A 24659-nucleotide genomic window follows, 5' to 3' on the forward strand; every position below is an offset into this window, starting at 1 on the left:
ATCTGATCACTTCTACTCTGCTCGAGCATTAGTGTGAATCTCTGAATACAATATAGGAATGTGCTCATGCTGCCACAGATTCCTGGGGAGTAAAGCTGCCATTGTTACCCTTTTTTTTACCTTTTCCTATTACTAAGATGTTTTTAACCGTAGGCTACGGAAATGTACCCTTGGGATGGCAGAGACAGTAATAAGGTATCCATCATGAGGAGCAATACCATCCCTGTAGACAATGTCAAAACAAGGATACCTTGTCAAAACAGATGGGGTCTGACAAGCAAAAGAAATTCCATTAGCTATTAGTTCAACCAGGCCAAGGGCAAGGTCCTGCCACTGGGTCAGGGCAATCCCCAACACAAACACATGCTGAAGGGGACAAGGGCCTGTAGGGACAGGCCAAAGGGAATGGCTTGAACCTGCCAGAACAGGGGAGACTGAGCTGAGCTCTTAGGCAAAGCTCTTTGCTGTGAGGGTGCTGAGGCGCTGGCACAGGCTGCCCAGAGAAGCTGTGTGACTTGGAACTCAATGATCTTTGAGATCCCTTCCAATCCAAACCATTCTGTGATTCTGAAAGTAAATATGGGGGTGTCAAGCACTGAGGAAGCAGCTCAGCACTGAGGAAGAGGACGTGGAACACTCATCTTAGAGCTCAGCTGCAGATCACAGCTGTGACCCAGAGCCAGCTTCGAAGCTGGCCCTGCTTGAGGAAATAATTGGACCCTACAACTTGAGGGATCCCTTCCAGCCGAAGTCAGACTGTGATAATTCGTACCTGCTCACACAAGCAGGGTGAGGGCAGGGACCTGGCTTTGATGCCAAGCTGAGGAGGAAGCTGGAATCCAGCTGTTGACCCAGGACCTTTCTTTCTTCTGTGCTGGTCTCTCTCTTTGCTGCACGACAAGTATATTGACTCCCCTTTATTGTTATAGCAATAAAAGGATGGAAACAGAAATGCTAGATTTTGTTGTAAACAGTGTAACACCTGCAGGGAATGCCCTGTTCAGAGAGAAAAGGTCTTCAGGATAATTATGTCTACGCCCTGTGTGTCCTGCCATTGCCACTGATGTTAGAAGGCCCTCTAAAAGGCAAAAACCCCATCACTCACAATTATCTCAAAAAGCAACTTGGGAACAGCCTCATTTACTCCTGTCTAGGTTTGTGAAAACATTACACCTTGTAATCAATAGCACCAGTATTGGTTCCTAGATCTAGTAACATTAGTTTACTGCCAGAAAAGATAATCTATCTATAGGGCAAATGGCAAACTGAAGTATAAACTCTGCACACAAGGGTTATTGAATTCTGAGAAATCAACAGAGAAAAGCTCTTCCAACATCACAGTTGGATGTGCTTCTGTACAACCTGAAATGGAGGGGTTGCATCCATGGTGGTGGTTGTCCACACTCCCAGGAAAAGAGAAACCACCCTAAATGCATTAAAGAGCCCAAGCACCGTTTAGAATAACGTTCTCATTGAGCAGTACCACAACAAACAAGCACAAAGCAGATGGATACCCTGCTGTGAGAGACAGCTCTGACAGAACTGGAGGGTTTTCTCTGGAAATTCATAAGGAATCTCTTCACAAGAGAGGGTGCCTGGGCCAGACCTTGGAGGAGACAGTCTGCATTCAGTAGAATACTAACAGATTTGTGCTTTGAGAGTTGCAATGTCAGATATCCAGGCAGGATAAACTGTGCCACATATGACATTAGAGCATCCAGTGGTGTCCTGCCAGGGGGTCAAAAGCCCAGGGCTTGATTTGGCCTCCTCTGTGCAGAAATTACCCTCAAGCAATGGACCAACACCCCAAAATAAAGGCACCCTGACTCTGATTTTACAAATATCCACTGGTCACGTAACTGCCAGCAGATTAAACTCCATTAAAATAAACTACAAACAATGGATTCCGCTTCTTGGACAACATACACTTGCCCTAAAAAGTAAAGATTTTAGCACAGTTGAGGGAAATCATAGCTACACTACAAAAAAAAATTAAAAAAATTAAACATCTTTTAAACATATTAACAAATTTAATCATAAATACTCCACAAGAATAGGCTACCATGATGAAACTCTCCAATGAGTTCCTCCTATGTTATCAGCTACACAAAAGCAGGTTTATTTTATTCCTTCTGGGTACTTTGTGCATCAGCAATGGCTGCAATCCAGAGGTGGATGAGACAATATTATTTCATCATAAGATGTGAAGTTATTTCATCAAATGTATTAGGTAATTTGCAGAGGAGTCACTATCAGAAAGGCTAAAATGTGTAATCAAGAGCTCATGAATTGCTTTAATAAAATAAGAGACCTACCAGTGTATTATCCTTTCTCTAACACAACAGCATTAGCATGTATTTACATCTTCCGGTAAGCCAAACAACCCGTAACAAGCAAAAAGAAGTTTGTTCAATAAAGCTAAACTTACAAAATGCTGTAAAATTCAAGAGTTTTCCAAGGTTACAGGGGATGGGCCTAATATTTTCTTAGTGAATGGAAATGCATATTTTAGAAATCTGGCGTGTTTTCTTCCATGCCAAAAAGTTTAATCTCATTTTTAAACAAAACCAGCTAACCACCGTGTTTTCTTAAGCATCAGCAGTACTTGCATCTCCTGAAAAGCAATTCCTTCTGCTTAGGACCCAAAAGAACAAATGGAGATTGCCTGATTGAGGCATCAAAATCTGAAACTTTTGGCTTGGGTAAATTCCCACCTAAGTGTTAAAGACCTCTTAGGACAATGATGTGCCTCACTACTTTAGGGGTGCCTGTATGTGTTAAGATAACTCAACATGTAACTTCTAAGACACTAGGGAAAGTGTTTAACAGAGCAAAGAGAATTTATAATGAGAATCAGTTAAGTGCATTTATTTTAATGTAGTTCAGGAGATGAACAGCGGATCCCTATTTGCAGTTGTTTTTAAGATGTCATCCCATCATATATTACGCCTGTTTGCTGATTTCTCTTGTGAGCTGTGTCCTATGTGCATCATAACAAAATGTGCAGGACTGTTTTTTTAAGCTAAGACTGTAATTTGAACATGCTTCGAAAGAGGTCTTGTCTCCTGTGGAGATATGAACCTTTACAACTCCCGTGGTGCATCACAAGCTCAGTGCACTCCGCATCAGCGGGGATGTGAAACAACAAGAAAATCCCTATGTGTATCACATACATTTGTTATTGATGTTACAAATGCACCGAATTCAGGAAGCCTGAAGTACTGTAGCAGAAAATGAAGTGTAAGACATATGGACAAATGAATAAAAAATGAATAGCCATGACTCAAGATGATCCCTGGCATCAGAGGGAACACCATTAATGTACCAGGAGGATAAACGTGTGTGGGCAAGGCTTTATCAGGTACTCATACACAAAAAATAACAATGAAAATTGCACCAGCAGGAGAGGTTGTGCTTTCCTTTGCAAAAAGTAAGTCTTTCATCTGAGCAATTGTGCACCTAAAAGACTGGGTCACTTCGCTGCTTTGATGTCCTTGGCATCCCTGACTGAGAGATTGGTGCCACTCCTGAAGGCAAAGTATAGTGTTGTATCTGCCCTTTTCCCTGAAAACTAATGCTTGCAACAGAATTTGCTTCACAACTTCCAAAGTTGCAAAACATGCTTGTTTCTGTTATACTGAATGATCTTAAGGTCCTTTCCAGACTTCTATGATTCTGTGATTCTTGGCTATCTGTATTATTTATATTTAATTTGGGATTCAGAGTTATTCTTAGGTGTTGGACAGAGCCTTGGGTGATGTGGTCTAGGCTGAAGTGTTCCTGCCCATGGCAGGGGGTTGGGACTGGATGATCTTAAGGTCCTTTCCAACCCTAACTATTCTATGATTCTATGATTCTGTTCTTTACCAGCAAAGAAGGGAAATATTCAGCTCTTCCCTTCTATCTGCTGTCCACAGATCACAGAATCATAGAATAGTTGAGGTTGGAAATGTCCTTAAGATCCTAAACATTTCTTAAGGAAGCCTGTTTAGCAATTGTTTACAGCTGAAGAAATGAGCCATAAACAAACTAAAATGCTTTACAGAAAGTCAGCCAGAGTGAAGTGCATGAGCGAATTCATACATGTAAGTATATGGGCAGGCTAAAATCCACTTTAACATGAGAACAAACTTAAAATCCACACAATATCTCGTTTGGGGGAGTTACGCAAGATCTGTTTGTAATGTAAATAATTCATGGATCACAAACTGACCCTTTCTTTGGGAGCTATTTCTCTGCACTCTAGAAGAAAGTAAAGTCAGGGAGAAATGAAAGAAAGTTGTTGCATGAAGTATTCGCAGAAATGACAGCATTCTTTAAATGACAGTCAGTTTTCAAAGGCAAGGAAGAAAATGAACAGTCCCTGGAGTTTCAGAGTGCCTTACTTGTTAGCGTTGTGCTTTAATGTGATCTATGAGGGAAACAGTGAGATGCATAAAATTTAACATATTTTTGTTTGATTTTCGTTGCTCCATTTTGTATTAAAAGTGCAAAGGGAAGGAAACAACTCAAAAGTACATTAAAAAGCTTTTTTGTTTCCTTTAATGTCTTTGCTATAATCCACAACTCTCATCTACAATGATTAAAGAAAATAAAGAACGTCCTTTGCCTCCCTTCACAATAAAACAAAATGTTTTTTTGCCTCATTTATGCAGAAGGGTCAAATTTAATCTGATCTGCAGTTAAGATGAAGGTGAATTTGATGGAACCCTTTATATTCCTACTGTTGTGTTTGTTAAATACAAATTCGGATGTAAAAGCTTTATCTCCATTTATTGTCACTTATAATTGTCAAATTTTCTTTATATTCTTACTGCTTGAATAACACAGGTATCTGTAAAGTTTAACACCTGTTCCATCCAAAACTCTGGGGCATCACCTGAACAGCAACACCTGCATCAAGGTGCACAAAGGCAAGAACACCACAGCTGTCAATCTCCCACCATGTTGTATGGAGCAACTTGCACAGTTCCGTATAGACCAAGGAGACCATCCAGCGCACTCCATCATTATTAAAAAGACCTACTGCTGTGAGTTGTTAATACATTCTTATTATTCATATGGTAGCTGTAATTCTCCAAACTACTAATTAAGCAGAAATAGCTCACATCCATTAAATTTTCTTTTTGCAACTTACGATTTTCAGATGTGGGTAGCTTCAGGCTTTATGGGAGAAGAGAGAGTAAGTTTGCAAAGTCTTTGCTAGGTTTTGCTGCATATTATGCACTTTGCTTTCATTGCTGGGCCAGGAGGATCAAAGGTTCAAGTTAAAAAAGAGACATGAAAATAATATTTCGAGATGTGCACTCCAGCTTCCCAGCCAAACTCTTTTAAGAAGGTGCATACGAATTTCTGCACACTCAGGGAGATGAATGTAGCTTTTTCTTAGGTCACATCAAGGCAACTGTACTTAAAAGCTCTTTCTAAAACTATGCCTTATTCTGTTCTCACATACGTAAGTGGGGAGGAAGAGCCGTGCTCTGAAGAGGAAAGTCCATGTTTCTGTAAGGCTCTGGAATTTGGTGAAGCTCTCCCATCATATTCAGTCTTGTAACAGTTTGAATATCCATAAAATAGTAATTTTTATACACATTTTCTCATAGAAAGACTTCGGGTGCTTCACAGATGGAAGTGTTACTATGGATGCCAGAGGACTTAACTTTTCTGATCACCTTAAAACTGAGACTTGGATTTCCAAATCTGCATCTTTCTGCTTTATCTCATATGATGCAACCACCCTGTCATCCAATGCAGGATTATTCTATTGTTGCTATTCAAATGCTTTTTAAAAGCATTTTTGCTGTTGGGATGTCACTAACATTGAACAGAGGCTGTGCTGTGATACATTGAGGCCAGATTGGATGGGGCCTGGAGCAACCTGCTCTAGTGGGAGATGTTCCTGCCCATGGTAGAGGGTCTGAACTGAATTAGCTTTAATGTCAGAGCTGAATGAGCTTTAATGTCCTTTCCGACCTAACGGTCACCCTCCAGGTCTCATTGAGCCCAGGCTACCACGATTCTCATGCCAGCCTCCTACCCATTTCCCTTCTTCTAGTAAATGATTAAAATATCTCAGAATCAGTTGTCAAAATATCCCAGAATAGTAATGTTGTTAACATATTGTAACACACTATCTTAAAGTTACCACACTTAATTTCTCCAATAATTTAATTAAAAATACAGGTTTATCAGCTACTGAAATTTTAATGTGAATTATTGCAGCCAATGTGGTGTATCAGGTATTTTGGTGTTTATGTTTGCATAATCAGTAAACAGAAATCTCCTTGCCACATTTTCCCCCTTTCTTTTATATTTCTATTTCATGAGTAAATGTTAATAAAAAGCTCATTGGAGATGAGCTCAATCACTTCATTCCCACACTAAATGTCTTTTGAGTTTGATCAGTACAGAATTCATTACTTCTTATGTGTAACCAGAATTAGCATATGTGACTTTTCCACTATTGTTAAAATTACCACTAATCAGGCAATAACCTTGCTGTTTGCAATCAAAAGTAAATAATTAAAATAATATATTAAAAAAAACACCCACAACAAAACAGAAAAAACAATGAGTTGTCTCATTTGAAGTGTTTCCTTGTTAGAACTACTCATTTGAGAGTCAGTCAAACACTAATTTCTCTCTCACAGGAAAGGCTGAATGAGAGCAAGGGATGCTTGCTCCTTAAATTTATGAGACTGACATCAAATATCTTTCATACACTGCAAAAAGAATGTACACCAAATACTTCACTGACAAAGCTGAACTCTCTGGATATTCATATATCATTCTGCACCTGTGCTGAGTGTCTCCAAGGCAATATGACCATTCAATCATGAGAAAATCATAGAATCATAGAATAGTTAGGATTGGAAAGGACCTTAAGATCATCCAGTTCCAACCCCCCTGACATGGGCAGGGACACCTCACACTAAACCATATCACCCAAGGCTTCATCCAACCTGGTCTTGAACAGTGCCAGGGATGGAGCATTCACAACCTCCATGGGCAACCCATTCCAGTGCCTCACCACCCTCACAGTAAAGAATTTCTTCCTTATATCCAATCTAAACCTCTGCTGTTTAAGTTTCAACCCGTTACCCCTTGTCCTATCACTACAGTCCCTAATGAATAGTCCCTCTCCAGCATCCCTGTAGGCCCCCGTCAGATACTGGAAGGCTGCTGTGAGGTCTCCACGCAGCCTTCTCTTCTCCAGGCTGAACAGCCCCAACTTTCTCAGCCTGTCTTCATACAGGAGGTGCTCCAGTCCCCTGATCATCCTCGTGGCCTCCTATGGTCTTGTTCTAACAGCTCCATGTCCTTTTTATGTTGAGGACACCAGAACTGCACACAATGCTCCAGGTGAGGTCTCGCGAGAGCAGAGCAGAGGGGCAGGATCACCTCCTTTGACCTGCTGGTCACGCTTCTTTTGATGCAGCCCAGAATACAGTTGCTTTCTGGGCTCCAAGCGCACACTGAAGCCAGCTCATGTTCAGTTTCTCATCGAAAAATCACTGTATTTAATTCATTCTAGAATAAAAGTGTTACCTCTATATAGTTGCATTCAAGATGATCACACAGAATAAAGTCCTCAATCACCGTTATGAAAGACTGAGTTGTTCTTCTCATGTTTTTGGAAGTGATTTATTCAGCTCCTGAAGTGTACTACTCAGACAAGTGCTTTAACAGCTTGGGTACAGGCTGATGCAGGTATTAAAGAAGCTTTGCTTGAAGAGACAAATCAATTAAGTAGCAGAAATGTGATGCAAAGCTGCCATGTGACTTGTGCATATTGGTGTTAAACTTATATTATCAAGAGGAAAGGAATTAAAAAGCAAGGCCAATCTCTAAGCATGTAGGTCTCCAACCTTCCCGTATGTGTGATCTGCTTAAGGCGATCCTCCGCCACTTCCAAGCCTTGTACTTTCAAGCAGAGTTTTTAAAGTATTTAGGATTATGAAGGTGCAGTGAAGTGTCTAATAGGATTTCTAAAGAGATTTCGAAATCTGACTCCAATCCAAAAACCAGCAGGTCCTGCACAGAAAACCCTTTCAGTCAATCACTAGCAGCAGATTGAAGGTTCAGAAATCTTTGGAATCTCATTATCAGCTCTAGAAGAGTGAATCCTGATGCATAAGAACGCCCACCATGGCTAAGTTACCATTAAGGACAGTGGTCAACAGTGTAGAAAATTATCCACAGTGATCAACAGGTAGAAGAAATCAGCTGTCGAATGGGCTGAACTATCCTTGCTGTCGTCTTTTCCTGCTTGAAGGATTAGAGAAGTAACATGGGCTGATAAGGCTCAAACTCAATGTCTAAAGCTGGGTAAATTAAATAGCCTAGAGACTAGGCCAGAGAGTTTATCATTGCTTCTGTCTTATCACAAAGGGTTTACCACCGAACACTGGCTTACCATGGCCACAAGTGAAACTACAGACTGCCTACAGAGAAGATCAACAGTCCTCAGCTTAAAGCATGGGTTACATTTTGTTTCTGAGTCTGCCTCAGCTTTATTTTATGATAGTAGGAAGGGTTAGACTTTATAATTTGAGAATTTCACATAAAAAGACAAACTGCAATACATGACTCTATCTCAAGACATTTATAACAATGGTACCCAGCCATCCACACTCATAGAATGTGTGTGCAGGTACCCAATAATGACTCACAGCTGCACAAAGAAGTCAGGGAAGGAGGTACAAAACCCAGACAAATATCAGCACAAGGATCTGCAGCCTTACATATCCAACAAGCAGGAATTGCTACAGCAACCTTATCCTATGTCTACAGCAGGAGCAGCCAGACAAAGGGGGATCAAGAAGGCAGGAATTTCCAGGGCAACCCTATTGCAGATGCTGGGAAGGGAATAAAGCAAGTAGGGGCTGTTAGCTTCAACTTTCAATACCTGTATGTGTCCGTCTTCTCAACCCCTCAACCATAAGGTCTTTGGAAAGGAGGTGCTTTTGTACAGGTCTGAACACAGAAAGAAGAAAACTGTTCCCTGGGAGAAGATCGGGCATGTATGTATGCACACACATATAGTTTCAGGGTGTTTTGCATCCCTGTTCAACTGGCACAGCACTAGTTTTAATACAGATTTCTTCATTTCCCTCAGGACTACAGCATGAGCTTATAGAGGTAAAATAATGCTTAACACGATCTGGATTATTGCATTTCAGTATCTATGTGCAAAAACAGTGACTGCAAATGAGAGTCAGGCAGGATTTCTGAAAGGCATCTGATGTCGAGCAAATCTGACTGCTCTTTAATGAAAGTATCTACCATTACAGAATCTAAATGATACACAGTCTTGCAGTGTGCTTCAAGCTAGCATACAAAGGAACAATAAAAAGAACTACAGTGGACCTCAGGAAGCTGCAAAAAGCCAATTTTTCAGCTAGAAACATCACAGATGGGATCGAGGAGCAGTGGGGTGACCTTTCTGCAGTCTCTGTGTAACAAGACAAAGGAGAGCTGGGGAGCCAAGAAGCAGCAGTTGCTAAAAGCCAGGAGGATGAAAAGAGATGAGGTCTTCAGAGGGGAGAGGAAAAACTCACTGAAGTTCATGATTTATTTAGATACCAGACTTCATTGTTGCTTTTGCTTATTACGCTTAAGATAATGTATACCTCTCATGCATGTGTTTCATAGGAATTTTTGCAACAGGTGGAATGAGCTCATGTAACACCTTGGAAATGTTTTTTCCCCTCATTCCTGAGAGCAGCACATTTTGATTTATAGCCTTATTGAAACAGTGGTTTTATTATGAGAAAATTTACCTCGTCATTTTGCGTAGTTTTCTTGTCATTTTGCGTAGTTTTCTTGTAATGGTTTCTAATAAAGTGTGTGAATAATCTAGGAAGTGTGGCTACTGTTCTAATTTTTTAAAAGCTTTCTCTGGGGCTCAGTCACATACCTCTGGGGTTCATTTTCGGTAGATATTTAAATGATGGGATTTAATTACTGCAATTATTCATGGAAATTGATTTTCAAAGTTGTACAGGTGAATGTTCACAAAAGTCAGATTTGAAACATGCACATCGGTATTTATGATCAAAATCCTTAACCAGTTAGAGACCAGATGCACATGCTTACCTGTTCAATGACAGTTAAGTTACACTGCTCACCTTCTGAGTATTTGCAATCAAACAAAAAAGGAACCCCAAACAACACAACGAAAAGATTCTTTCCTTTTGAACAATGAATAACTCTCAATGAAACTTCAGTCTGTTGAAGGATGTTCAACAAAAAAAAACCCCACAACCTTGATTTTCCTGTTTTCAGTGACCAAATTATTTGTAACTAAATGTTTGGTACACTCGAGAAACTTTCCTTACATTTTCTAGATGTCCAAGTGTTATTTCTGTAATTAAAGTGTATTGGTGAAACACCTTCTCTCACTTTCTGCACTTTCTGTGTACTTCTGCCTGCCAGCACAGTCAACAATATAGGAGAACCTTTTTGATCCATTAAAACAGTTCTAATAGGTTAAATATACTACCAGCTTTCCACACACACCAATTTAGTTACCATGAGAGAAGGCTTTTGTATCTACAAGTTATTTCTAGCCCATCTTCCTCTTGATGGAAGGACAAGAGGAAATGGCCTCAGGCTCCACTAGGGGAGGTTTAGATGGAGATTAGGAACAATTCCTTCTCCAAAGGGTGATCAGGCATTGGAACAGGCTGCCCAGGGCACTGCTGGAGTCACCATCCCTGAAAGTGTTCACTAAACATGTAGTGTCATGGGTTAGTGGTGGCTTTGGCAGTGGTGGTGTAAGAGTTGGACTTAAGGATCTTAAAGGTCTTTTCCAATCTTACCAATTCGGTGATTCTGTGATGGTAGTGGCTATTAGAGGTCTCAGGAGCAAATATATTCACTGGTCATTTAATACATAAGGGAAAAGAAACACTGAGGCTTCACAAGCCCCAAAACATTTATCCTGCTGTTAATCAATTCATTTCTAGTGAGAGCTGACCATTTGGAACTCTATAAATCTGAGCTGTGTAGGCATCTCCTTAGCTTTTGCCAAAGCCAAAGAACATTGGCTTTGACAGCTCTGAAGATCCAATTTCCTTTTCTAGTACTTCTGGGACAACAGTGGTTACAGATTGAACTGAAAACTCATTAAGGTTATGAAACAACTTAAAATAGGCTTTGGAGAATTTAAATCCATTTGGAATACATAAAAAAAATATTTTGCATTTAATACTGACTGAGAGTTATTAGACACACAAGTCCATTAGTAATAGCTTTGATCTTTATATTCCACCAAATTTCTTCCGTAGTCAGAGATCGTTCCATTTTGCAAAATAACTTTGCACTTGCATAAAACATTATCAAATCTGTCTTTTTATGAAGACCCACTAAATATTTGGAGTGTTTATGCATGAATGTTTGCAAAAAGCTCCATTATGAAATTCACACCTGAACATAGAGAAGCTGTTTGATGAAGTAACAGTAAAAATGGTTTATTTGTCTCTCCAGGTTTCCCTAAGGAAAAAGCGAAAATGTTGGATGATGTAGTTTCATGGTGCTATAAAACACGAATTCCAAAGAAAACTGTCCCCAGGTATTAGAGAGTTTTGGCCCTATAGAGCTGAGATAACTAGTCTAGCTGTGCACCTAATGCATGTTAAAGCATCTTCCTGTAATATCTGATCGTTCCCAGATTGCTAAGCAGAAAACTTACCATTTTTACCTGGAATTAAATTGTTAAAGAAGAAATGGCACAAAACCATTAAACTTTCTGACTTCCTTTAAACTCTGAATTGCTTTACCAGTGTTAGGAGAATGGTCCATCACCAGTGGAAGGATGCAGGTCCCTGCGTAACATGCTGAGAATTCAGATGAACTATCAGAAAGGCAGTGCCATGAATAATGAATAATCATCTCTCTCTCGGCACCACTTTGACAGACACAAAATAGGAGTTTTGCAATTGCCATTAATTCAGACATGGCGGGGGGCAGCCCAGGGAATAACATCTTTAGGTCCAGCTCTTTGCACAAGTGGGAGTCAGCATTAGGAGCACACGACTTAATAAGATCTCCTGAATAAAATGAGGATTTGATCAAAGAGGTTTGACATGCTTGAGAGTATCCAGAGCTTTGAAGGTGAGACCAAACGTAAAATGGAATGCAGAAGCAGTCTAAGAAAGCAACATACAAAGGAAGCACCATTGACAGCCCGAAAATAAACCTACAAAACCAGCATAATCTCAAAGCAACATCTTTTAATGAAATGAAATGAATGAAAGCAATTACTTACCCAAGTTTTCAATGGAATAATACCGCTGTTTACTGTCCACCCGCACAGTCTCAGCATACGGACTGCCTACACCATAGCCAATGATGTACCCACGGACGACAATGTTCGGGTTCAATGGCGGAGTCCAACTCATGACAATACTGGTTGTCAGGGGCCTGACATGAAGAGAACTTGGCTGGTCAGGAACCTGAGATTCTGGGATTCAGAAAAGAAGAAAAAAGATAAAAGAATAAGTTCATATTCTACTCAAGGTTTGAGTTCAAATTAAAATATTTGCACAAACCCCCAACCAGGTGCCCCAGAGTTACATGCAGAGCTCATGCAATTTAATTTCTGAGCTGCATCTTCCCCTTCCAAGGCCACCAATATACCTCAGCCTGTTTAGCCACAGTACCTCTTACTACCTTTCGCATTTAGCATAAGGCTACAAGCAAGATTTAAAGTGCTGCAGGAAAATGAAAGATGACTTGCAAAAGAGTTTCCAGGAGGATTAACTTTTCCCTGTTCTATTTGCAAGTTCAGCAGGATCCTGACAGCTGATTGCACGAATTGCTCACAAATTATTTAACAAAAAGTTTTACTTTGCTAGTGATGGTATAGTATATTCTGGAAATCGTTTCTTTCCTATGAAAACAAGAAGTGACTTGCACTCTTAGACATGCAACTCTTGCTTTGAAGCGGCTTTAAATAATACACCAACATTTCAATAATGAAATAATAGAAACAGATATTTTATTTACAGGTATTCCCAGGTAAAATTCAGTACCTTAAGTAGTAATTAATCACTTGGATTCTATTAGCCTCTTGCAAGCCTGATTTTACTGGTAAGGGTAAATGATGAGTAAATGCCTTTTGTTTGAGTTTACCCGAGAACTACCATATCACAAGTCTCTTCAGAGGAGCTGCACAGTAGCTTGTCTTTTTGAGAGCAGAAAGAGACAAGTTACTATTTTTCTCCAACAAAAAGGCTTGCAATATAATAGATGAAAGCTTACATGGAAGGCAACAAGGACAGGGTAGGAAAAAAAGCAATACTATAAAATGATGTAAACTCCAACAAAAGACACCTCACAGTTGTGAAGCATTCCCACTATAAACCTTGGAAAAGGTAATATAAAGAAGAATTAACTCTTTTGAGTAAGAAGTGCCATACATGCATTCTTGGTATTTTATATGCTTTCAGGTGAATTCTTATGAACACATTAGAGTACTCAGAAAAACTGCTGCACCTTCAGAGATGTCTGATTAGTACATTACCAGTCTGAAACACTTAAGCAACTTTAGAAGCCTTTTGCGTTCAACTCCTTAAAATTGCAATGCATTGGTCTTGTTTAAAGGATGAAGAAAATTCACTGAAGAGGAGCTACTCACAAAAAGAAACAGATTGCGCCAGCAGTGCCACTGTAAGTCAGGTGAAGTTGCCATTTACCCCCACCCCAGTCCCAAACTTTCTTTTAATGCAAAAGAGCAGCTATTTCTGAGCAATGCTGTTTGAAAAACAAATTGCAGAAGCATTTCTTACGAGCCCCAAAGATAAAATAACAACTTGATGCATTGTAATGAGAAGCTGGGTAACGCAGCGACGCTGCAATTCCTCAAACTTCCTAAAAGTAGCAATTCTCAGGCAGCAAAGGAGATCAGAGCATTCAAAAAACCGATTGCCTTCAAATGATAATCTTTACATCTGACACAACACAGAGGTTTCTATTGCAGTACAGATACCTCTAGGCAGACGTTTAGGTTAAAACTACTTTATTCAAACATTTCATACTCTTTATTTCAAACAATTCAAATATGAGATTCAGGCATTTCGGAGCTAAAACATGACTTCTTTCAAAAGGCAAAATGCAGTGTAACTTTTTGTATCCTTTTGAATTAACCTTCTAAAATGAAGCTAGGGTGAACAATAATTTTGACCTGTTTTTTGAATGTTGATGTTTCATAAATGCAGCTATTATTTAAAGATGCATTTTTTGGTTCAGCTTTCTGTGTAAAGCAACTTAATTACATTTTCATTTGCCGTACTTTAAAAATTGGTGGAAAAAATGTTCTTAGTGTGAAACAGCTCTGAGTTTTAGAGTTTGTGTCATGTAGTTCACTTCCCATTGCACATAGTCAAATGTCAGAATCAACTCTTTTTTCCCCTCAACCAATTTCTTTTCAGTTCTTTTTATGACAAAGTATGTTTCAGAGTATAAGGACTTCTGCCAAACGTATCATGCAGCCAAACATCCAAACCCATCCATTCTTCAGGAAATCGGACCCTCCAGCCTCTGCGTGGGTCTGCTGATTTCCAGTGTCCCAGCACCCAGGTATCCAGGAGTAAAACTCTTATTGAAACATGTATCTCACATTTCCACTTTCTTGTCAGGCCATTGCCTTGCAGTTCTAGATCAATATGTTTCTTATTTCATATGTTTCTTCTGGGCTTGAACATGATGCCAGAACTATTTCTAAGAACCAACCTTGAGATCCCATTCTCCTACAAGAACTACCAAACAAGTTCTTCATCTTAGGTCCTAAATGAGCCACATTTATAGTCCCTCTCTTAACTGCACCAAGAGTTTATCACTTGCTGTCCTGTAGGGAAATCTTTGGGTACTTGTAATCAAAGGCAGTGCTCGGACACACAAGCTGTAGATGTCATCCAGCCCCACAGCCCAACATCCAGCACTCAGGAGGAGAGTTCCTTGGTAGATCTGCCAATGAAGTCAGATTTCTTGGTGCTGCTTTCCTTACTCTCTTCCCTTATGAACAATTAGATTCCAAGGAAATGGAAGCTGAAGTTCAGTGTGCCTGCCTGTGGTGACTTTTCTTCCTGGAATGCCACATCTCCTCACACATGCCTCTGAGTCCTTCACTGGGTTTCAACATGATGGCTTGAGCAGCCACGTTTTCATCCAGGGAATACTGCACTTAGTACTGCTTAAAGACCAGTAATTCCACTCTCTAGCTTGAAAAATGCTTAACATTTGGGTCACTTCAGTAATTTTCTGAGATGTTCACAGATCTGTGTTTTATGTCAGGGTACTTTTTACTCATCCCATTTTGTTAATCTATTTCCTACATTGCTTTTCAGTATAAATGACAATATGATAGTAGTCTGACTTGTTATGCTCTTAAAGCACTGTATCACTATCTAACATATATAGCAGCTTCCACCTGTTCAATGCAGTAATCAGAAACCAAGCATCCTGAACCTCTTTTCCTGGAGGGTACCTGTGTTAAGCTGATCAGCGATTCTCTTGCATCCTTGCTCAAGCTATTTAAAACACACTCTTTGGGGAAAGCACTGCTTTCAATTTCTTATATTTTTCTTTTTAGAGTTCAAAATTTGAGGCTTAAAATAAATATTTTAGACCTCAACTGTCAGTAAAGGCACACGACCTTTCTAGGGAATCTTGAAGAAACAGCCTTATTTTTTGATTTTTCAGCACTTTTTAAAAAGATACTCATTAAAATGAATAGCCATTCAGATTTGAGAGTGTTCTCTGGGACACTGGTCATCTTCATGTTGCTGATGCCAAGCAGGCTTCCAGTGAAAGCAAGAGAAACTGTATCAGCTGTGGCAGCAGGTAAGGAAGGGAAACTGCAGTTACCAGACTCTGCTCCGGGCTTTCCCTGGTTAGCTGATGCTTGCAGGACTCTGCATAACAACAGTAAAGAGTAGATTCTTCCCTAGGGTTTATCACAGCATTTGTAACTGATCTATAACACAGTGCTCTCCCAGCATCAGGCTGTGGCAGCTTCAGGAGGATAATCCATCACTACTGCAAATGCAAATGTATGTAAATACAAAACATGAACAAAATGGCTTTGCTTGAGTTTATTCACATGCACTCACTTCCATGGTGTGCCTCCTGTGAGGACTTGATTAACATCTTTGCATGCACATGTGTACTGAGGCACAAAACTTCAAAGGAGTATATGTAGTGTGTACTAAATGCAAGTGAAAACGGATGTGCTCCAATGTGTTACGTCCTTTTTGCATACTGCAGTGTGTTCAGAATTTATCTTTCACCCTCACCAGTGAAAAGTCAGCTCATTATACCTTAACAGCATAGCTTCTTAAATTGCTGCCTAGCCAAAACATAATTAGAAAGATATCATCATGCACTGTGCATGTCATGATCCGTTGGTATAGCTACAATGCGTCTAGCAGCGTCACCTCTTCTGTACAACCCTGATGAGAAACCACAGCCATTGGGTTGTCCCATTTTGCGTGCCATGCACTGCAGTCATTCCTGGTCTGCTGGAAAATTGCATTTAGACATAGGGAAAGGCAGAGATTCTTCAATTTACAAGGGCTGATTTTGAGAGCATAACGAAATCCAGCCAGTCAAAAGAAAGGCAACAAGTACTATGGTGCATTTAAACTGAGTATTTATTTACTCTTTCATCCAGTTTGCCTTTGATCCTTTTTAGGTGACTTCTTTTGTTTTAAAAATCCTAGCAATTTTCATCACTTTCCTTTTGTTTTCTGTTCATCTCCTTTCTGCTACATACTTCCTTCTTAGGGATTGTCTGTAGTTTTCCGTGACTTCCATCTGTCAAATTCTTTGTTCCATTTGATTTGCACTCTGTTTAATTTTATGTAGACTTTTTCATTACTCTCCTTTTATTCCTTTACTACTTCAAATATTCCAGTCATTTTATCTAACCCTTTCATTTCAGTGTTTTTCTTCCCTTTTGTGTTAGCATCTGCAGTGATTTACACAGCCCACAGTTTCCAGGTATCTGCATCCCGTCATCTTTCACTAATTATTCAGCTTCATTGCCAACCTGCATTTATAACATCTGCAAATGAAGGCTGGGAAACAGGATTTGACCTATTTGAATATTTGCTTCATGAATTGTTAGGATTGTTGGCATCATTCTTATTGTTTCTTTGATTATGTTTAGCATTTATGAAGGTACAGGTTCACTTCACTGTATTATTGCAAATGACCATGATGCTCAGGAGCTAAATTCTAGCACAGGATTATTTTAACAAAGGTTTCTGACTCCTTAGTCCTGTTAACAACAGAGAAACACAACCTAAGATGCATGGGACCTGGGATTATAAGAAAATATCTATTGGTGCATGTTCAGAAGGTCTAAACATCTCACCTTAACTTCAGCCTGGGTGACAACCGCAGTGACACCCCTCAGCTAGCTGGCTTTAGGAAGTAACAGGTTTTAAAAGAGATGCATTTACCATCGAGATCGTTTTCGGGTGTTTCTGCTGTGTACCAGTCTGAGGAGGGACCTGTCCCATTCACTGTCATTGCAGCCACCTGGAAACTGTACTGGCTTCCTTTCTCAAGTCCTGTTTAAAAAAACCCAAAAAAAACCCCCCAAAACCACATAAATATCATAATAAAAGAAGAAGATTAAGAAAATAAATTAAGGACAATACCAAAATCTCTAGTAATAGTCCACTGGATTTGCCATATTTTTGGAAATATGGAGAAACGCATATATATTTTGTAGACTTACAGAATGGTTTGGCTTGGAAGAAACCTTAAACTTAACTTGCTGAAGATGCTGAAGATGCTGTGTAGCCCCCAGCAAGTACTTGTTTGCTGTGCAGCCATTAGTTATACAGCCTTCACAAGAGGTCCCACAGGGACTTTAGTCTAGGGTCTAGGTTAGATTACCAAGTTGATATTTCACTGTTAAAGGTCTTCTTTATAACAGTGCTCTACTTCTGTTTTTATTTAATTTTGAAATAAAATACTGTTTTCCCTCCCAATGAAAATTATTTTGTTTATTCTGAAATACATGATTCAGAATTATTTCTAATTCTCACAAATTACACTTTACATGTGAAAATAAACATAACACAGGTCATTTGAGGTGAAATCATGGTTATGCTAAATTCAGTGGCAAAGGTGCCACTGACCTTGTTAGAGTTTAATTTTCTCCCTTGATGCTTTGCTGCTTTCTTAGTTATGTCTTGGATGTAATACATGAACCCTGGTGAAAATCACTTTCACCTACCAGAATTCACTGTTACCCTTATGATACTCGTTTGGCTACTTTCATTCATCACAAATATAGTTTTGCTATGATCTACTGTTGCACTTTTTATTCTGTGGGGAGATATTTTCCATTGAAAATCTTGGAAAAGAAACTAAGGAAGTCAATATTTTTGCACCCATGATAAAATGGGGATGTTGACTGAGTGATCTAAAAAATACCAACTGAGGCTTAAGATACCAAACACAAGAAATTCAGCTTCAAATTCATTAATGTTAAGGTCCAGCACACAAACATATGATAAAAACATTAAGGAAAAAATTGGTTTTGAAAAAAAGCACTATAAAGATTGTCTTTGTACAACACAATAAATGTTACCTGCCAGCAAAGAAATCAATGCTTCCTTGAAGTGAAAGTATATTTTATTCCCAAAGCATTTAATTCATCAAAACCTTGCAAGGCTGTACCATGTGAAAACTGACCTGTGAACAAGTACCAGAGGTTGTTTGGCTCCAGTGTTTCAATCTCACCCCTGCGGGTAGTCTTTCTATGCCGGATTTTATAGCCCGTAATAAATCCATTTTGAGTACCTGGTGGTGGAGGCAACCAGCTAACTTTGATGCTCTGTAAAAGAAGAGATATTATTGTTGCTTTATTCACTTGAAAGATGTGACAGAAGTAAAACATAAAATGAATGGGGAAAAAAAAGGAAGAGGAAAAAGGGTATGTTTTTGTAATAGCAATATGCATTCAACTAAATTATTACTTTAAGACGAAAACCAAATCAAAAGAGTCACACTGGCGTAAAGAAAACCGTACATTCTATAGCAGTGGATGGCTATATAAACAATCAATTTGAAGAGTAAATTTTATGCCTTTTGAGGAATTTTTCATTTCAACAGACCACTAGGACACATATGGTACTAGAACAATCAGCTTTGGGATTGAGTAGACACTGCAACTCATTTCCGTCTCCAGCCCAAAGTTCCAAAGTCACCTCTTTTTGACCATAGGATACAAATATCCACCTGAGCAGTGCTAGCAATTCTGTGCATTTTAGTTCCACAGACATTCAAGGGATGCTACCCTTGGTATATCAATATAAAAACTCAAACCTCTTGGGCATAAACTCTTTGCCAATCCCAACGTGTAAGAGAAATTTCACTGAGCTGTTCTTCAGACAGCAGCAATGCAATTAACCAAGACCAATCACTTGTTTGTTTTCTAAATGTGCTTGGCTAGACAGGATGGGAGATTTCATCTCAGCCTAATTGCCCAAACAGAAACTATCCCTTCTTTGTGAGTCCTGGCTCACCCCTGCATGGCCAGACACTAGTCTCTGCCACCTCTCCCTTTGGAGAAAGACCTGAAGGAATTTTGTCCCTGTGATACATAAGCCAATCCATGTGCTTGGCATTCCTGCCACTATCTCTTGTACCGTTTCTTCCTTCTTGTGTTAGGTGGAGGGAGCACAGCAGGTCTATGTGCTGCTGCAACGATCTTATCCTTCTCAATCGTGTTCATTTACCAATCAATCCCAACACTCAGTGGTGCTTTTACCACTACAGATCACTGTGCTTCCAGACTTTTAACAGCAAGACCTTCTTCCCAAGCAGCAGCAGCAGCTAATTCAGGGCTTAGCAGTGCGTGCTCGTGTTTTTACTGCATCACTTTCTATTTAAACGCATGGAATTTCCTCTTCTCTTTTATCTGCCATTCACTCAACATTATATGGATTTTTAGCAACCAGCTTTCACTTACGGTACACTAAATTGCTAAACCTTGTTTCCTCCCCCTCCATCCTGTGCGCTAGCCAGTGTGGATCCCAGCACACATCATTGATGACTCCATGCAAGCACTTCTCAGCCAAGCCAACACCTCCCTCCATCCTTTGCTCTTTATCACATTTGTTGTTTATCACAAAGGGATCTTTTTACTTACACTGCAGCAACTACATTTCTGCAGGAGCCTTTTGTGAGTGATTTTATCAAATGGCTTTAGGAAACCCAAGCCAGTGCTATCAACTGGATCTCCTTGCCCATGTGCTGAATGATTCCTTCAAAGGGCTTTAATAGGCATGTGAAGCAGGACTTCCTTCCACAAAAGCTTTATTGATCCCTGCTCATCATATCATGTTCATCCATATGCCTATTCAGTCTAGTCTTTATTACAGTTTCTATCATCTTGTCCAGGAAAAACCACCAGATTTATTGGGCTGGACTGATAAGAGAACTGATACTGTACATCAGCATTTGTGTGCTGAAACAATCTGGGCACCAGCTGTTCCTTGAAAGTCTCTAGTCCTCTGAGTGTTTTTCCTTAGCATGATAAAGTTATTCAGGGCATTAAGAGTTTCTCATGGAGCAAAGCTTACCATTGTGCCTATAGCCTACCATAGCCTACTTGTGCCTATCTTATCTCTTACAGCACTGTATTACAAATTTTTAGACAAAGGGAAAAGTCAACCACATCACAGTGGATAGTGTTTGACCAAATACAATTTATTGCCATCATTGAGTTGCTTAGTCCCTGCATAAATATGTTATAGCACATATCCAATTAATTATTGCAATAGAAAAATCAATTTTGCACATATACTGCCCAGTGATTTATTGTTACAATCAATTATACATTTCAAAATCAATACTTCAGTGTTTCATTGCTGAGTGGAATAATGCTGAGGTTTTTGCATTAGGGCAGAACAAACTCCATTTTTCAAACCAAAGAGTGATTGCTTTAGAAAGAGATTTGGTCACTTTGCATATTGAGATTGCCTACATATAAAATGTTTATGGGAGGCTGCAAGCAGAGAATAGCTTTAAAACATCTTAGTATGGCAGCTCTGAGGACATCTACAGGTAACTCACTGGTTGATACTGGTGCATACCCAATTCTTCTGGTGTCTGCATGACATAGAGCCACACTGTCATCATGGACACCTCAACGTCACTCTGTACTCCAGCCCAGTTATGAAGAGAAGACACACTGACTGCCCCATTACACAGATAGAGAAAGACATTTCCTACAGATAGGAGAAAGCAGGGCATTTGGATAACTTTCTCAGAGGAGGGAAAGAAACAACTCCATCCTTCACCTGCCCCTTCCCATGGCTGATTTTTCTCATTGAGAAAAATTTTCTTCTTGTGTTCAATTGGAATCTCCCCAGGAGTAACTTGTGCCTGCCACCCCTCATCTTTTCTATGTGCCTCCTTGTTAAAAGAGTTTCTATCTATCTTCTTTGTAGCCACCCTTTAAATACTGGAACAATAGTAAAACAATAGACTGGGTGGCTCAACCCCTCCATGGGCCAGCCAGCAACCATTTAACACACCAAAAGATGGCATAACCATTTTGGAACTGGAGCAGGAGTGGCTCCAGCCTCTCTCAAACCATTTCATCATCAGGTTACACAAGCCTGGGCTGCTCAATGCAGGACCCTGACCAGGAAGCATTGGTCCTACCCTTCCAAGCAGAGAAAATCCTGAAGGCTTCCAAAGGAAGGGCACACTAGTGTAAGTATCACAGTGTCCAATCATGTTCTCCACGAGTGTCCAAATATGTGCCCAAACACAGCAGAGTAGAAAGCCTGTTGCACACAGGCATACAATTACATGTGAGATTTATACATGTGTAGCTTTTAGGGATATGATGAACTATCGCAGCCATACTATCTGAAGCCTGAACTTGACACTAATTTGATTTAAAAGAAGGTAATGAGTTCCAGCTGAAGCATCAAAGCACTTGAAGCTGCAACAACTTGAGCAGGTTTTTCAAGACCCCATATATCCCTTCTTCTGCTTTGAAGACAAGAGTGACCGCACCGTCCTGCACAGCAGGCCTCACAGAAGCAATGGGTTTGATCTAACACTCCAGGTAGCATAAATAGGATCTTTCTTATGTTAGAGGAAAAGCCTGGCTCTTTGCAGATCCACCTAAAGCTGTCACTGTAGCGGTAACAGTTCACTTTCACCTTAACCTGGTCTCCATGGACACCACAACGAGCTTTTTATCAATAGTGCTTAATATATGACTCGTTGCTCCATAAAAATCAATAACTAAGGCTCTGACAGGGTTCTTGTTCTTTCTTCTGCTGAAAGAGAGCAGTAATGACTACTGCTCTATTCCTTCACACTTCATCCGAGAGGTAACCAACAGAAAGATAACATTTCCTTTCTGTTATACCAGAATTCTTTAGGAAACCATAAAATGAAAACAGCTTCAAGAGGATTGTAGGAATCTGTTGTTCCTGCTTGGAATGCAATGTAGAAAAGTACTGTAAAAGGCTGCTGGCGACCTCTGTTTGGTGAAATGAGCCTTCTTCAAGAGGAGTATGGTCCTTTCCTTGTGCCATTAGGAAATCACCCTGAGCAGCTCGGCTTCAGCTTGGACATCTAACATTGCCCTCACTCAGAGCTCCCAACGCCCTGGACATTGCAAATGGCCTGTTATAGACTGCAAAATACATGGCATAATCCCTCCTAGTTTAACTGTATTTGATAATTTTTTCCAGGGAGAGCAGATGTTGGCCCAATAGAACTTACTAAACCTGCATTGAAACTTTAACATCTTCCCTGTAGTTTCCAAATCCATAGGTTATTTCCATTCTCTCATTTTCATGATTATTGAGTACAATAAGAAAAAGACGATATATTATCTGTAAATTGATTGGATATGTGGAGCATCAGAAATCCCATGAATCTTATCAAATCAAAGTTTCTGGATGTACAAAGACCATCTGTCAGTTTGTTTTATCAATAGTCTTCTGGGCATAAATATTCATTAGCAGATATTTGCAAACATTCATTCAGTTATCCTAGCAAAGGACTAGTACTTGTTTCATGAAGTCTTTCTGTTGCACTTTGTCTCTGCACATATGCTTTTCTTCTGATTTTTTTCTTTATTAAGTCACTCTGCACATTTCTTTCCTTTCTTTTTTTTCCCCCTCCAATGGAAGTTCAATTATCTACAATCAAAGCAGCTAGACACACAAATCAAGAATCTGATACAATTATAGAATCACAGAATCACAGGCTGGTTCGGGTTGGAAAGGACCTTAAAATTATGCAGTTCCAACCCCCTGCCATGCTGGAGAAAGACTCCAAAACTCAACAAGATTTTAAGTAGAGGTAATCATGTGCCTTAAGGGTGTGGGGTATTCTGCCTGAAAAGTGAAGCTAAACTAAATCAATCTGGGAATAACATCTGTGTAAATACACTGGGACGTATCGTGAGCTGCCAAAGAGCACAGGGATGCAATGGGATGCAAGGCATCTCAGAAAGCAACTAGTAACTTTAAAGGGTTTGACAGGCGTACCCAGGATAAAAGTCCACTGGAGAGTTCACATTTTTGGAAGAAATTTGTGGCTGACATTTCCTATCTAGCATCTGATAGGGTTCTATATACTGGGTGCTTGGCTCAGCACACATTAACTTGGTTTAAAAAGCAAAGCCTGAACACTGCAAAGCATGGGAAGGGAAATAAAACTGGAATAAGAATCTGTTGTTAATTTATGTTGATTAAACACCTAGAAAACACCTCATCTGTAAAAAGTTGGAAAAAGTTCTAAAATTGTATAGCTTATTATTTCATGCAACGACAAAATGGGCTGCTGTTCTCGCTATATGTCAAGAAACAGCACATTTCTCATCCCAAATATGACCCATACATGAACTGGGATTTGAAACTAATTTTCAGAGTAAAATGGTATATTTGGGAGTCAGGTCATTGGGCAACCACCCCACAGAAACACTTGACACTCCTTCTACATGAAAACTAGGAATAATTTGTAGATACTTTCCTAAAGTGTTCTGAATTTTTGCAGAGCTATTTTAAACCTCAGACACTGCTACTGCCTTTGTTTAGCTTTTATGAGTGATAGCAAAGGGCACTGAAGATACCCAAGGACTGTCAAATGTTGCAGTGACACATTAAAGACTAAGAATGACAATAAAAGCAAACAAACAAACAAAACCTCCCACAGTCCCTCTGAAGTATCAATGGTTTCAATACACCCAGAGGGCAAAAGTACAGTTGTGAGCTGAAATAGTAGAAGCTTGAAGAAATGAAAATTTGAATACTAGCATAAATAAGCCAAACCTGTCAGAAGCAAGTCTTATATCCGAAATCACAATAATCCACCCAGGACACTATTGTAAATAATTGTAATCCCTCAGCACATTGAGTAGAAAGTTTCTCAACCAGTTTGACTCATCTTTCATCCTTAAAAGCCCCTTGGGATTTGGGTATGTATGTAAGACCAGCCACCACTGAACACAGTGACACATCCCAAAGAAAGGCTGCTAGAGATCTAATAGGAGCACTCAGAAGCTGTCCTGTGCCTCTGATGAAAAGCCTTTCTGTGCTTGCCAAAATTCATGGGAATGTCTGTGTTTTTTTTAACTGCTACTAATTAATCTTGGCCTCAAT

At 39.7% G+C, this 24659-nt stretch overlaps 1 protein-coding gene across 1 annotated transcript in view; it reads right to left on the reverse strand.

The window, feature by feature from the left end:
- DCC (DCC netrin 1 receptor) overlaps positions 1-24659 on the reverse strand; it is a 428960-nt gene that overhangs the window by 76387 nt on the left and 327914 nt on the right. Inside the window, exons 14-16 of the mRNA XM_034072648.1 lie at positions 18715-18856; positions 17469-17579; positions 12272-12466 (exon numbers count right to left, since the gene is read on the reverse strand). Coding sequence (XP_033928539.1) covers positions 12272-12466; positions 17469-17579; positions 18715-18856 — 448 coding nt within the window. The remainder of the gene's footprint in view (positions 1-12271; positions 12467-17468; positions 17580-18714; positions 18857-24659) is intronic.

This window comes from Melopsittacus undulatus, chromosome Z (genome assembly GCF_012275295.1).
Source record: "Melopsittacus undulatus isolate bMelUnd1 chromosome Z, bMelUnd1.mat.Z, whole genome shotgun sequence".
Classification (NCBI taxonomy): Eukaryota; Metazoa; Chordata; class Aves; order Psittaciformes; family Psittaculidae; genus Melopsittacus; species Melopsittacus undulatus.